The following is a 16378-nucleotide window of genomic DNA, read 5'->3' on the forward strand; positions in this document are numbered from 1 at the left end:
TCTTCATATGTAATAATCATAAATATCATTTAAAGTGAAAATTAACTGTGTGTGTGCGCGCGCGCAGTTTGTTTGCTTGTATTTGAGAATATTATAACTGATTAGAAGTATAATATTTCAATATTTTAATATTTCTCAGATTACTAGCATTTTTAGTCGTAATTTCATCTTATTTTATTTTTGTATTCTAAAAGGTATTCTAAATTTCTTAATATTTAATATGTTTTTGATAACAGTTTATGAAATTATTCATACACAATATTACTATCTTTCTGAACACTACCAGACATATTTTATCAATTTTCCTTTCTTTTTTTTTTCACTATCTTTTACTTGGAAAGAAAAAAATAATAGCGCTAACCATAATCAATACTGTTTTTTGGCGTCAACAATATTTTTAAAATATTCTAACAATATGATTGGTTATATATATTTGGCAATACTGTACGTGTAAAATTATTATTGCTAACATTATACAACTTCTATAAAATTGAGTATCGTAATTATAATTATAGTACCATGCTATTATAATTCTAAATATCGCATACTTTTTTCTCACAATCAGTGTATCTTGGTTTTTTCTATATCTTTTTGTGTAAATATTTATAATCGTTATTATGTACCTTTTTCTGTTATATAAAAATTAAAAACTATGTGTTGCAAATGTATATGTTTTATTGCCAACAAATACTTTTTTCAGAAATTTATTTTATATAAAGAAAAATAAATATGATGTTCCAAAAGCTTTTAACAAATGGCGAAATAATGTTAATCGCTACAATAGCACTTTGCACTGCTATCGATATCGAAAATGACATTACAGTTAGTAACCATTTACCGGATTATATAATATTATTGCATTATTATGCTAAAATAAGATTTAACTACAAAACAAATGACATTATTGGTGAATATTATATAACTATAAATATTAATCGTTAAATAGAAAATATATCTATGCATGCAGCGGCTTTGACTATATTTAAAATTGCTTTGCATAACAACCTTCTTAGTAAAAAAATTTATGTTCCAAAATATTCAATTACTAATAAATTAAATAAACTTATGATTGATTTTACTAAGACTCTAAAAGAGCAAAAATTTTTACCATCTGGAAGATACACTTTAATAATAGCATATATGCGTCACCTAAATAATAACAAAGAATACTTTATTCAATCTTTATTCTCCAATAAAGAACTAGACAATATGTAAGTTAAAAAAGTATTTAAAACAAAATTATAGTATAAAGAATATTTGCTAATATTTTTTTCAAAATATATATTTATTAAGTATATTTATTAACCAGATGGCATTCCGAGAATTGCGTATTACATATAATGTTATGATTATCGAAAAGAAAGAGGAACGACAGGGTTGAAGAGAAAGATGACTCTTAGTATATTTATAGATACGTTTTATTAGTTTCGCGTTAACAAAAGAAGCTTCTTGCTGCACACGTATCGTAAGCAACGGTCACGGATCAACTAACTAAAATTTTTCAGTAACACAGGTATAGTGCGCTCTGCGCCTTAATACTAGGTTTTGCACACGCGTGCGCAGTGAACCCATCGACGTACGATAACTTTACTTTCCAACACTCCCGCCGTTAGAGTGCGTCGAGAATCCTATGCCTAAGCCGTTACATAGAAGCTGAAACTGTGTCTTTGGTAGTGCTTTTGTAAACATGTCAGCTAGCTGCTGATCAGTAGGAACATATTCTACTGATATTTTCCTTCTCTCCACAGTTTCGCGAACATAGTGATGCTTAATGTCTATATGTTTAGTTCGCTTATGGAACTCAGGATTTTTTATTAATCGGATTGCACTTTGATTGTCTAGTCGCAGAACTGTCGCAGTTACCTGTACATACCCGAGATCGTTTAGCAATTTCCTCAGCCAAACGGCCTCTTTTGCAGCCGCTGCTGCCGCGACGTACTCAGCTTCCGTTGTGCTGAGTGTGATTAGTTTTTGTCGTTGGGACGACCACGTTACGATCCCGTTCGATAGACAAAACGCATACCCCGTGGTAGATCTACGTGTCTCCACGTCACTTGCGAAATCCGAGTCTGAAAACCCGTGTAACTCCGAGTTACTCCCGCCGCTTTTGTACATTATCCCGACTTTCGCTGTTCCAATCAAATACCGGTAGATTCGTTTCACTGCTTGCCAGTGACTCTCATTGTGGTTACTAAGAAATTTACTGACCGAATTCACCGAATATGCGATATCCGGTCGCGTTACAACCGCAAGAAACATTAACGAACCCACTGCCTCTCGAAACGGTATTTTACTTGGGTTTTCATCGTCGCGATCTTTTGGAACTAGTCGCGCGTGCGGATCGGCAGGAACACTTGCTGCTTTTGCATCAATCATTTTAAATTTGTTAAGAATTTTCTTGACATACGCTTCTTGATGCAAGAACATGGTTTTCTTTACTCGATTTCTTTCTATTTGTACTCCGACAAATAAGTTTCCATCCCCGATTGTAATTTCGAACGCATTACTTAACGATTTTATTACAGACTCGAGGGCTTTACTTGTTTTTGCTGCGATGAGTCCGTCATCTACAAAAAGTGCCAAAAATACATTTACACCGTCTACTCGTCCTCGAAGGATACACTTGTCGGCTTCCGTTTCGTGAAACTGATATTTCTCTAAGAACTCGCGAAACTTTTCGTTCCAGCACCTGGGTGCTTGTTTCAAGCCGTACAATGACTTGTTCAGTTTACACACTGAACCGCATTTTTCTTCTCTCTTGATGTTGAGTCCCTCCGGTATTTCCATATAGATCTCTTCCTTCAGCTCGCCGTGAAGAAAGGCTGTTCTCACATCGAATTGTGAGAGTTCCAAGTCCTGTTCAGTCACTATGGCCAATAAAACTCTCAACGAATCGTATCTCACGACTGGCGAAAAGGTCTCCGTGTAGTCGAGTCCCTCCTTTTGTTGGAATCCTTGTGCACAGAGTCTTGCTTTGTACCGGTATACGTCGCCTGACGTGTCTCGTATGACCTTGAACACCCATTTCGAATCTATGGCCTTTCGACCCTTTATCCTTGGTACGATGGACCAAGTCTCGTTCTTCTCGTGCGCGTCAAACTCTTCCTGAATTGCCTCGGCCCATTTTTCTGCCTCGGCGCTGTTCATTGCTTCCTGAAATGTGTTTGGTGGATTATATTCAGCAAAGTCGATTTCGTATCTTACGGGTCGTCGGATGTTTGTTCGGTCCCGCAATTGTCTGACACTGTCTGATTGATTTTGACCCTTTTCTAGAGGATCTTCTGGTTGTTTGTTTCTTTCAGGTTCTTCCTGATCTTCCTGATCTTCCTCCGGTTGCAGCTCGACGGGTTCTGCTACATCTTTGTCTTCGTCCGCTGGGAGGATGTATTGGAATTCTTCCCCCTTTTCTGCCCCAAGTTGTGACTTCTCGTTGAATGTAACGTCTCTTGATATAGATATTTTCTTATTCTGTGGATTGTACAAACGGTAATTCATCGAGTCATTCTGATATCCAACTAGGATTAACTTTATGGCCTTCGGATCTAACTTCTTGCGAAATTGTTTATCTATATGCATATACGCGTCCGATCCGAACACTCGAAAATGAGAGACATCTGGTGTTTTTCCAAACCAGATCTCGTATGGCGTTTTCTCTTTCCCGGTAGGCAGAACTCGGTTGAGCACGGTCACTGCTGTACCGACTGCTTCCGCCCATAGTGATGGAGGAAGTTTCTTTGCCATTATCATCGTGCGCGCACTCTCGATGATCGTTCTGTTGTCGCGCTCGGCTTTCCCATTCTGCTGAGGAGTGTAAGGTGCCGTGTTTACCAGCTCGATACCACGAGCCTCGAGATATCGCTTCATTTCATGGTTGCAATACTCTCGACCATTGTCCGTACGTAACACCTTCATTGGTTTGCCAAATTTGTTGTTGATCAACTTCTCGTATTTCTTGAAAATGTTGAAGACATCAGATTTGTGTTTCATGAAGTAAACATACCGAAATCCTGATGCGTCGTCCTTGAAGATTATGCAGAATCTGGCACCACCGATCGACTTTGTTGAGAATGGTCCGCATACATCCGAATGTATGTATTCTCCCGGTTTTGTGTTTCTTTTTGTCTCGTTTTTCTTGAATGGAAGTTTATGTGCTTTTCCAAAGGCACAAGATTCACAGAAGAAATTGTCAGTGTCCGCTAATTTCACACCGCGAATTAGCCCCTTTTGCGTCATTTCGCGCAGCACTTTATTGTTTACGTGTCCCATTCGCTCGTGCCAGACACGCAAGTTGACAGTTGACACATTTGCTTCTTTCACAACACTTGGTTTTCTCACTTTAAAGAGCATTCGGTATATCTGATTGACATGTTGCAGACCGACTCCAAAGACTTCACCGTTGTGGTTGATTGTCACTTGTTTTCCTTTGAACAAAACATCGAAACCTTTTTCAGTGCATACGCCAACTGAAAACAGATTCTTTCGAATCTTCGGAACGTAGAGCACGTTTTCGATTCGAGCTTCACACCATTTACCGTTTACTAGTCTATCGATGAGCACAGTGCCCCTACCGGTGACTTCACACACGCCATTGTCCCCGAGTGATACCGACTCGCCACTGCTTGGTTCGAACTCACTGTACCAGTCCCGTCGGTAAGTGATATGCCTGGACGCACCGCTGTCGGTAATCCAGACTTCGCTTATGTCGGCTGTCATGAGTCGTTCTACGACCTCACTGTTTGGCACTGTTTCCGATTTTACTTGTCGCTGTTTTTGTTCACTTGTCGTGGCGACAAACGCACACTCACGGGGTTCTTCGCCGGCACTGTCTTTGTCCCTTTTCTTTTTCCGGCAATCGCGAGCAAAATGTCCTTTCTTTTTACAATAAAAACACTCGACACTCGTATTTCTACTTTCGCGGTTTTCCTCCTTGTTATTGCTTTGTTTCACGGCGAACTTTTTCTTTTTGTTTCCGCCGAGACTAACAGCGACTAACGCTCGAGTGACGTCATCGTCACCTTCGAGTCTTCTTTCTTCCTTCAATAACCGTTCTAATAGATTATCAAGGGTTTGACCTTCTTCAGGTACACTGTCCCACGCTGTCTGAAGAGCGTTGTACTTAATCGGTAGACTTCCAAGAATCTTCGCCATTATGGCTGTGTCCGAAATCACTTCTCCCAGATCCTTCAGTTGAGACGCTATGTTTTGTACCCGGGACACGTGTTGTACAACCGACTCTTTTGATTCCATGGAATATCCGTGGAACTTTTGTAGCAGGAGCATCTTGTTCGACACTGATTTCTGCTCGTGAATTCTCACCAACTTGTCCCACATTTGCTTCGCTGTGGTGCAGTTGAGCATGGGATCGAGCTGAGAATCCTCTATCGACGAGGAAACTATGCACATGGCCGTCGCATTGTCTTTCACCCACTTTTTGCCTTCAGCAGAGTCTGCGTCTTCTGGCATCACTCGCGAGCCCGTTACGACGTCTTGAATCGCGTTCGCGACAAGCATCGAGTTCATTCGAAATTTCCACGCTTGAAAATTCGAGCCATCAAACTTCTTAATGTTTTTTAACAGAGTTGATTCCGACATTTTCGTTCGATTATTCTCCCATACGCGTTTACCGGTACACTACAATGGCGACCACGTGTCGACCATAAAAGAAAAAAAATCGAGATAACCGTTTTCTCTCTATCGCTCTCTGACTTCGATAATCGGGTGTTACGCAGGCTGCTTGCCTGGGCCCATAACCTGTTATGATTATCGAAAAGAAAGAGGAACGACAGGGTTGAAGAGAAAGATGACTCTTAGTATATTTATAGATACGTTTTATTAGTTTCGCGTTAACAAAAGAAGCTTCTTGCTGCACACGTATCGTAAGCAACGGTCACGGATCAACTAACTAAAATTTTTCAGTAACACAGGTATAGTGCGCTCTGCGCCTTAATACTAGGTTTTGCACACGCGTGCGCAGTGAACCCATCGACGTACGATAACTTTACTTTCCAACATATAATAGTTACAATAGTACTGAAATAAATTCAATACTTTCAAAATTGTCGATTTTAAGTTGTAGAAATGTCATACATTCAAAAAATTCTGTAGTGTTATAAACTATGATTCAATTTTTTTAAACTCAATATTTTTTTAATCTGTCCTCAGTCGATCCTCGAGTATAATTATATTTCAAATTTCATAAATACCAAATTGTTAAATTATGATATTTAAATAGGTTAATAGCGACAGATGTTGATGTAATAACTGCTCGACAACTACTCCCATGCTGGGACGAGACGGCACTTAATTCCACCTTTAAAATTTCTATCAAGCATCATAAAAATTACACAGCTTTCAAATATGCCTATACAAACAACAGAAAATGATGACAAACGTGACATGATGTGGACACATTTTGAGAAATCATCTTTAATGTCCATTCAACATTTAAGGGTTGTGATAACCACATTCACTTCCAACATTTCTTCGGCAAATGTCACATTTTGGGGTAGAAAAAATGACATACTATTTACATTTAGCGAAATGTATCACCCAACAAGTCCTATACTCTATGAAACGTGAAACTAGTATAGACAAATTTCCAAAAATAGACTATGTTGCATTCTGGGATACTCAACACAATAGCACTGAGACATGGGGACTAATTATACACAGGTAATATTCAAAACTAAAATAAATTAATAAAAAATAGTTATTAAATAAAAAATATAAAACTATCGAATAATATAATTTTAAAACTAAAAGGGAGAGAGAGAGAGAAACATATTTTTATGGCTATATAAATTAGGAAATAGTTGATATCTATACTTGTGTCACATTAAAAAGATATCATTACCTTTAGTTAGAATTAAAAATTGAAATAATCATTCTTTACTTCAAATCAGATTTTAGTGTAGCTTCAGTTTGTGACGTGACATTTTCGAGGTCCGTCACAAGGGCGAGAAAGCCCGATCGAGGAGGGAAATGTGAGGTCGGAAACCCCACCGCGGGGGGCGACGACCTCTCCCTCTTAATTCTCTTTTTGAGCGAATTGCGCGAGTCGTAGTGAGTGGCCAAACTCCCAATTTGTGACTGAGGTGGAGCAACCTTCGTGGGACCTACGAGGGATTCTGCAGACGGGACGACGGAGGCCCGGACGGCGTGCAGACAGATCCAGGAACAAGGGCAAGTGTTGAGCGCAGTTAGGATAAGAAGCGAGACACGTCTTTACTCGACAAAAGACAATCCAGAAGAGAGTGATTTATTTGTATCATTTCGTAGGTACAAAAGAACATCTTATTAAGTGCAGCATGGCGCGCGGTTCAAAAGAAAGAACAGTATTTTCTCTTACAACACCCTCACTCCTTAAATATTAGAAATTGCTTTATAGTAACAAACAAGAAAAAAAATTCAATATATTTATATATGTATAGCAAATAAAATAACTCTTATAGTTTCGCAAGTTTAATTTCTAAGTTTTAATGCACCAATCCAGCTTTGAGTGCACATGATGCATGTTTCGGTCCATTTACTGCTTTAGTCAAATTATCTGCTACCATTTCTTCAGTAGGAATGTATGTCAAGTCAATGATTCCATTTGCTACTTTCTCACGAATGTAATGATGGCGGACGTCTATATGCTTGGATTTCGCTCTAAAACCATCTGTCTTGGCAAGTCCTAAGGCGCTTTGGTTGTCACATTTGATTTTTATTGCATTAGTTTTACTATTTAACCCCAGTCCCTCACTGAAGCTTTTAAGCCATAATGCCTCCTGAATTGTGGCCGACAAGGCCATATATTCAGCCTCTGTGCTTGATAGAGCGACTGTCTGTTGCCGCTTGCTCATCCATAATATTGCTCCTTTACACATCAGGAAAATGTACCCAGTACAGGAACGGCGCTTGTCTACATCCGACGCCCAATCTGCATCTGAAAAACCGACTAAATCATCATTATCTGACTTAGAATAACGTACCTTAATCTCCATAGTGCCCTTTAAGTATCTAAAGATGCGTTTAACTGCCGTCCAGTGACTCTTGCCGAAATTGGAGTTGAAACGGCTTACATCGTTAACAGCAAAAGCGATGTCAGGGCGTGTGCCCTGTGCCAGATATAGAAGGCTTCCAACCGCCTCTTGATAAGGTACTCCCTCAAGTTCTTGGTTTTCATCTTCAGTTTTTGGACTCATTTCAGTTGATTGTTTCTGATTCGGGTCGCTTGGAGTCGCCGCAGGTTTACAATTGATCATGTTAAATTTTTCAAGTATCTGTTTTGTATATCTTGCTTGATCCAGACAAATAGCATCAGATTCATACGTAATACTTAATCCAATGCAATTGCTTGCCTTTCCCATATCTTTCATTTTAAATGCTTCACTGAGAGATTTCTTCAGCTGATCCTTTACTTTAGCATTTGCCCAGAAAATCAAGAAATCATCCACATAAATGGCTATTATCAATGATGCATTCTGATTGTAAAATACACATGGATCTGCACGAGATTGAATAAGTCCGAAGTTTTTTAACTTATTCTTGAGCTTTTTATTCCATTCTCTGCTGCTTTGTTTCAAGCCATAAATGGCCTTTTTTAATCGACATACTTTGCTTTGTTCATTGTTCAATCCTTCTGGTAGCTCCATGTATATCTCTTCAGATAAATCACCTTGCAGGAAAGCTGTCACGGCATCCATTTGATCTATCTTTAAGTTATGTTTGACAGCCAGGGCTATCAAGTATCTAATTGACGTATATCTTACGACTGGTGAATAGGTTTTATTGTAGTCTACACCATAATTTTGCGAGTATCCTTTAGCTACTAACCTCGCTTTATAACGTGCTATTTCTGCATCTCCATTGCGGTGTCAACCTCACTTAATCTTGTTATCAATATATGTTATTTGTTATCAAAATTTCGTGTTCTCTATAATAGCCTTATTTCAGACTCCTCTCTCCAAGTCTTTATTTTGCATCTCTCAAGAACCTCGCCCCTCTGCCATTTGTCGAGCGGGCTATAGTCGCAAGTAGTATGTTGGCAGGTATGGGCCGTCACAACAAACCCCCACCACCTACCCCGTCTAGGCCCCCCGCGGTGGGTCTGGCGCCAAAACATTCCCCCACTCCTCTCTGACGGGATGGGAAAAAAAAGATGGCGGCTACGGGTAAACAAGATGGCGGATGTTGACAAGATGGCGGAAATTTTTATTTTTTCGAATTGAGAAAATCCAAACGGGGTTCGAACCTGGATCGCTGGATTTCTAGTCCTGGTCCTAGTCTGCTGGGCTACCTATAGATCTAATGAAATAAGTCGTAGGGTCGTATTTATGGCAGGCGCGGGATGACGTAAACTTTTTATTTTTTTCCGAATTGAGAAAATCCAAACCGGGTTCGAACCTGGATCGCTGGGTTTCTAGTCCTGGTCCTAGTCCGCATGGCTACCTATAGATCAAATGAAATAAGTCGTAGGGTCGTATTTATAGCTATGGGGCCTGGCAGGTATGGGACCTGGCAGGTATGGGGTATCAAAACAAACGACGTCACACAGTCGCCTCTAGTCCGTGAAGGGAAGGGACGTATTTATGGTGGAGCCGCGTCTACATGAGGTACCCCGGACTCTCAGGCAGGTATGGGACATCAAAACAAACGACGTCACACAGTCGCCTCTAGTCCGTGAAGGGAAGGGACGTATTTATGGTGGAGCCGCGTCTACATGAGGTACCCCGGACTCTCTGGCAGGTATGGGACGTCAAAACAAACGACGTCACACAGTCGCCTCGCGAAGGGTCGTATTTATGGTGGGGCCGCGTCTACATGAGGTACCCCGTACTCTCTGGCAGGTATGGGACGTCAAAACAAACGACGTCACACAGTCGCCTCGCGAAGGGTCGTATTTATGGTAGGGCCGCGTCTACATGAGGTACCCCGGACTCTCTGGCAGGTATGGAGCATCAAAACAAACGACGTCACACAGTCGCCTCGTGAAGGAGCGTATTTATGGTGGAGCCGCGTCTATATGAGGTACCCCGGACTCTCTGGCAGGTATGGGAAATGTAAACAAACATCGCCAAGGTGTCGAGCGGGGGATGATAGAACTACGACCTGTGAGCGGGCAAGTATGGGAGAACAAAAGAACGACGGAGTCAAACGGTGGATTCTGCTAGACCGATATTCGACGAGATGACGACTAAGGGGGTGCAAACGGTATAGAGCGTGCGCCGGTATAGCGAACAAAAGAACGCAGCGACGAATGATCGGACGACTTTTAGTCTGATATTCGGCATGCTGGTTAAGGTGGCAGCGATATCTCGTGAACGGAATGAGCCACCCCGCGGATTGAGCGCGCTGTAAGGATTGTCGAGTGCAGGAGCATGCGAAAAGAGGAAGGAAACAAACACGAGAAATGGAATACAAAATCGTTTATTTGGAATTTTTTCTTAAGAATACATAATTGAACTGACAAAATAAAGTTTATACATTTTATGATTTTCAATAGAATCAAATTTAATTATAAATGATAAAAGTATACATTAATGTATGAATTACAAATATTATTTCAAAGCATGCATCGAGAAATGTTAAATATATAAAATAAAATGTTTTATTTGAAATTTTTAAAAATACATTGTTGAATATTACAACAAGTACTTGTACGTACTTTCGTTTGCTCATTTTTTTTACAATGAAAAATTTTGCGATATAAGCATACTATCAGTCTGTCGTTTTGGTTATAATCATCGGTGAAAAGACGAAGAAATTGCTCAAGGTTGTAACCAAGAGACAAATAGTAAAGAAACACGCAACAATATTGGCCGCATGTTTGCGAAAAAAATCCTTGTAGCTGCACGGTGTTCCATCGATACATGGTGGAATTTCGTCGAAGTCGCAGATGAAATCGTTGATCCGAGTGTGGCGGGATTCCGTAACTATCGAAATATGTGCCGGTACCGTGCTCGTCGATGTAGAAGGCGACCCAGTGTCTTCCGGGGCGATCATGCTCGTCTGTATTAGCGACAATGGCTGTCGACCTCGTCCACACCCTCGGTAGTCTGTCGGCAGGATAGACTCCCACATATCTGACATTGAGACGACGCAACGCGTGTAAGATTTCCAACGAGTTCATTTGTCGCGTAACAAGACGGTGCTCGTGCGCGAGGAATTATTTGTATAGTAGAGTCGCAGGGGTTTATCTCCTTACGCGTAGAGTAGACGTTCTCGAATGATTGTGCGGAGATGGTTTGTTGAGCGTTGCTATCGGTAGGATATTCTTCTTTCTTCACACACGATATATCTTTTGCAATGTAATTACGTGATTGATTCTTGTCTTCTTCTTCTTCTTCTTCTTTTTTTTCCGTACGCCACGCCTCGATATTGCGAATTATATCGAGATTTTTATTCTTTTTCATAAAAACGCCGCTGTCAGCTTTTTCGCTTATGCTCCAATTTTCACGAGAAAGATCATCGCAGCTCGAAACGATGCTACACTCACTGCTGGTGTTTTGAGCGCCTATCCAACGTTTCAATTTGCCGGCGTTGCGTAACGCGCAAAGAAATTTGTCTGTAGAGCAAAATCGAAAACCGTGGTGAGAGCACCGATGTCCGCTCTCTTTGTCTTCCGGCAAATTTTTAAACGCCGGAGAAATTCCTTCTAAATTATATACGTTTCTGGAAAGTAGACGCCTCAGATAGCGGGCCTTTTCTTGCCCCCTGCTATAGATGTAGCGCACTCGACGTGTTATTTCTCGCAGTTGTATTACGAAACATTTAAGATCGGTTTCGCCATCGAACCACTCGATTCCGTGATAATTTCGCGAAAGCCAGTTGTTTTCTCGTCTCGATTTTTCAGGTAAATCGTCAAAGGGATAGGGAGGCGTCATAATCCAGTGTCCGATGATTGCGGAGTTAAGCGCGACAACAGCCACTTCTTTCGGAATAAACTTCTCGTCGGCATCGCGGAAACCCTGTATATCGATGACTATATCCATGGTTATGTCCAAGTACTCGCTTTTTCTTTTCAAACGAAGCGACGCCGTTCGCGTCTCGAACAAAACTGAATCTCTTTCCGTTGCTTTACACGTCATTTAAGAAAACAGACGTTAGGGAAAAATGTACGTAGTAGTAGTAGTAGAGGTGGGGGGTTTGACGTTATAAAAACCTAACCGCCAAAATCGACGATAACTTGTCGAGAGGAGTCTATTTCTAGAATATTGTCGAACTCAGCATAAACGATACAATTAACGGTCGTGGTAAGCGCCTTATCAAATTTCACTTCTAATCGCAAACTACCATGTTTCGCGAGATTCCAATGTCCGGCGCAATGAGCGGACAAGTCGGGGGTAAGATCAAAAGCGAAAAGAGTGTAGCCCTGGGCATAATCCTCTCTACTTATAGAATTTCCCTCGTTCAAGAAGTGAATGCCGGTTCCCGAGAAGAGCGTGTGGTAGGCTTCGACGTAAAGCTTTTCGTCTTTCGAGAAGTTCGGTTGTAACGGCCTACTGGGAATTTGCATACCATCGGCATACAGAGAAGAGAAATTTATACCGTAGTTTTTGAAATTAAACGGATTCAATTTTCTATCGCCATTAAACGCTCTGTTATCGACAAAGCCGACTATTACACGTTTCGGCAGTTGTCCGAGTATTACATTATCTATCGATTCTCCTACGAGTCCGGCGTGAATCGTAAATGTTTTAACCTCGACTTTTGTGAGAGGATATTTGGCGGTGGTTTTACTCAACATTCTCGCGTGCGAGAGTAACACACCGGGGCTTATCTTTGCTCTTCTAACGAGCAGACTAGCGTCTAGAAGACGTATTTTTGACACCGAATTAGATTCCATGAGGCAAAACGAATCTTTCGAGCGAACGAGCCTCATTCTAACTTCCACCCCGTTGATTAGGAATTTATCCTGATTGAAAACGTCGCAGTGAAGATGCCCTATGAGATCTAACGCCTGTCCGTCTCGAATGTAACGCGAGCGTCTCACGAGTGCCTGATTCGTGGCTTGCGACTCTAGGAGAGCGTCCATTAAGCCCGGGGTATCCGCGTCCCACAAGCAGGAGGTCAGATGGGAGTTTTTTGCGGGTGAAGAATAATTTAATAACGCCTCGATGTAAGCCCGATACGCGTAAGCGTTGTTTGGGGGTGACACGAGTTTTTGATTGAAATATATGTCGATTTGGTTGAACATGGAATGCAGTAAATGATTTACAGGGCCTACTTTGAACTCGGGGGTGCCAGCGGCGGTACCGCCTCCTGCTAGGGGGAAGATTCTACGCGTACGCGAAGACTCAACATGGTGTGTGTGAGATCTAGATAATCTTCCCCATGGCCGGGTATGACGAATTCTATAGGCGCGTCGTCCGCGAGCGACGTTACGGGTTTGTAATAAATCCATTGCGATCTCTCGATGCTGGTTTGTGTAGGCGGTAAAGAAAAGAGATCGAGTTCACTCTTTAAGCACTCGTTTGAATGTGTATGAAGAAAGGACATGCTCCGTAAATTCCTAATTCACACGTCGATTAAGAGAATATGTCGGCTACACTGCGTTTCTTGACTCGACGGCAGCGTCCTGTGGATGGCTTTTTTTTATTGTTGGTCTTTCTACCTGCCGTGCGTATTTTCTTCGTTGCCCTTTTTTTGTTCGTGATTTTTCTTCGCGCGTTGCTATTCTTCGACGATTTCTTTTTGTTCGTCTGACGACGACGGCGCTTAGAAGCAGCGTTGCGTCTTACGTGACTGAAGAAAGGAAACTGAAGCGCAGCTGTTTTCGCGGATACTTTATAACCTGTTCCCTTCATCAAGCTAGTTATTTTTTCTTTGGCTTTTCTTTTGAGATTTCCGCTCGATTCCTTGAGACGAGATTTGACCGCCTCCTTGAACGGCGTATTATTTTCGACATCCTCCATCACGTTAACGCCGGCTCGTAAAGCTTCTTTACCAACCGCTCGTACACCTTTACTCAGATAAGGAAGCACCCTCCTGAATAATCCTCCGAGAAAACTACCGATTCCGTGTCCTCGTTGATAGGGTGCTCCGACGAAAACCCTCGTGATTCCTCCGCTCCTACCTCCGCTATCGTAATATTCGTGGTCCTCCGGTCTAGCCATAGCGAGCGGCTTTTCCGACTGATTTTTTCTTACTGGAAACGTCTAAAGTGCAACGTCACCGTTAGCGTTCCCGATTGGAATGGTATTCTTTTTCCGAATTGATCTTTTATATCTATTTCAATCCTGCGGAAATACGTTTGTCGTAATGGGATATAATGCGGGACGGAGAAATGTTTCACTTGATTCGCGCCGTACGCGTAATAATGTCCGTAATGTTGCAGCTCGACCGGTACTATTCGAAGAAGTGGAGTTTGCACATCGCCGGTTATATAAGGTTCGCAAATATCGCAATAAACAAAGAGTTTATCGGGAATACCGCGCAGCAATCCGTGCGGTTCGACGGTATAGAAACTTCCAGCGCGCACTCCTTGTTCCGTTTTAAACCCGAGTTTAATAAAAGGCGCTGTAAAAATATCTTTGGAATTAGGTTTAGTCGCAGTGAGCGTGGTATAATGTGTGGTTTGTAGGCGATTGTTAGGCGTTGGTATGGCCCCGCCGCAGCCGAGTATTCGTAGTAGATTATCGGAAACGTTCATATGATGAATCAGATTGCATTTATTTTCATCGCATGTAATGTTGAACAAGATTTTACCGCCGCTAGCGTCTTCTAGTTTCAAGTTAATATGCGAATTCGCATCTTTGCAAGACGAATTAATAGCGGAGATAAGTTCCTCGATATTTTTGTAAATACCATTCGGTATTACGCCTTCCGTCGACGTTAACGGCGCCCCGTTTTTCCTCGTCTCGTGTCCATTTTCAATATCGACGAATCTAATGACATTTTCAACGTGGTTTATGTGTAAAAAAGTAGTGGGAAATTGGATCTCGTTAAGCGCGACTTCCCATTCGCCGTGTAAGTGTATAGGTTGAGGTAATTCCGTGGTGAAGGAAGTGGTTGCATTGTGCGGAAAATAACGCATACTGCTATTGCTGGGAAGAATCAAGAGAAATTGATCCGTCCTCATTTTGAACAAGCGGGGTTAAACTCGAAGCAGGGATCCAAGAATCAAACTTACTGGGATAACCACGCCAGCTAACCAGCACCTGCTTATTATTACCGCGACCCCGGCTTCTTATCACACGGTCGACGATAAACTCCTCCTCCTGCAAGTTTTTCTCAACCCGAGCCAATTCTTGTTCGTAAAAAATACCGTCTATGACTTCTCCCGCTAAATCGCTCAGCTCGTACACACGTGGTTTTCGCCAATCGAGTATGCGATGAATTCGAAATATCTCCTCACTCCACCGCGCCTCGTATCCTTTCTCGAAGACGACCTTTGCTCTACTGATACGAACGTGATCACCGACGTGGTATTTAGCCTTTCGGCGTTTTTCGTTCGCTTCGCCGTTGCTCCTCCATCAACGCGTTATATTTTCACACGCGATACGCGCATTTTCTCTCGTAACAGCATACGGTTGCATTCTGGTGCTCGAATGACGGGTGTGATTATAGGCGTTTACGATATTCTGCAAAACATCGATGTAGCGTCGTGTATTTTTATGCGTAAAATAACGCCACATTCGTTCTTTCAACGTTCTGTTGAAGCGCTCGACGATGGCTGCTTTGACATCCGGATTGCGGGCTACGCGAAAACGAATGTCATTTTCTTCCAAAAACTTTTGTAGCGATCGCCCGACAAATTCTTTACCCTTGTCCGTTTGTAGGTATACGGGCGCGCGTCCGTTACTTCTCGAGAGCACGTTCTGAAAAGCTCTCATTACGGAATTACTCGTTTTGTCGCGCAATGGTTCTACCCAGACGTATTTACTAAGTACATCGATAATCACGAGTAAATACGAATATCCCTCGTTGTAACTTTTGAGATTTCGGAGTTCGATCAAATCTGCCTCCCACAGATCGTCGATATTCGTTACGTTGTAATGCATTCGCGGAAATTTCCGTCGCAATGGACGATGCAGCGTGTAGGCGTCTTGCGCTTCGAGCCATCGCTCGACATTGTTACGGGGCAAATTCGCCGCGCGAAACAGATTATCGACAGCCGAATAGCCGGCATAATGCGCGGGATCGTAGTACAATTTTTCAAGAGCCATCATTCCAATTTACTCCATTCGAACAGGCGTCTCGCTGGTGGAGAATCCGTGTTTCTCTGAGGAGTGGAACTCGCCGCAGGACCGGTAAGTTTCGCGATATTTTGCGAAGAACCGGCTGTTAATAATTTTTTATTTCTCACTAGTGCGGAGGGAATGTTCAAGTCGTGAAGTAATCGCGCGAACTGAACTCTTCCCGCGGCTTTCACGGTTTTTCTATCGCGCATCGC

General features: G+C 42.0%; 2 protein-coding genes across 2 annotated transcripts; both read right to left on the minus strand.

Moving 5' to 3' along the window:
* Positions 1-12145: 12145 nt before the first annotated feature.
* Positions 12146-13180, minus strand: LOC136997489 (uncharacterized protein F54H12.2-like). Its single transcript, XM_067348394.1, has one exon. It carries the CDS (start codon positions 13178-13180, stop codon positions 12146-12148), a length of 1035 nt encoding a protein of 344 aa, XP_067204495.1.
* A 1843-nt stretch (positions 13181-15023) lies between these two features.
* On the minus strand, positions 15024-16151 carry LOC136997498 (uncharacterized). Its single transcript, XM_067348405.1, has 2 exons — positions 15514-16151; positions 15024-15450 (listed from the first exon to the last, which is right to left on the minus strand). Exons 1-2 carry the CDS (start codon positions 16149-16151, stop codon positions 15024-15026), a joined length of 1065 nt encoding a protein of 354 aa, XP_067204506.1.
* Between the last annotated feature and the right edge of the window lie 227 nt (positions 16152-16378).

The sequence above is a fragment of the Linepithema humile genome, chromosome 1 (genome assembly GCF_040581485.1).
Source record: "Linepithema humile isolate Giens D197 chromosome 1, Lhum_UNIL_v1.0, whole genome shotgun sequence".
Lineage (NCBI taxonomy): Eukaryota > Metazoa > Arthropoda > Insecta > Hymenoptera > Formicidae > Linepithema > Linepithema humile.

Excerpts from the sequence above, each read along its gene's own strand:
- LOC136997498 (XM_067348405.1), bottom strand. The coding sequence starts at position 16,151 with ATGGCTCTTGAAAAATTGTACTACGATCCCGCGCATTATGCCGGCTAT. Across the intron at positions 15,451-15,513 it reads TCGAGCACCAGAATGCAACC|CAACGGCGAAGCGAACGAAA; the intron begins GTATGCTGTTAC and ends TTGATGGAGGAG.
- LOC136997489 (XM_067348394.1), bottom strand. The coding sequence starts at position 13,180 with ATGTTCAACCAAATCGACATATATTTCAATCAAAAACTCGTGTCACCC.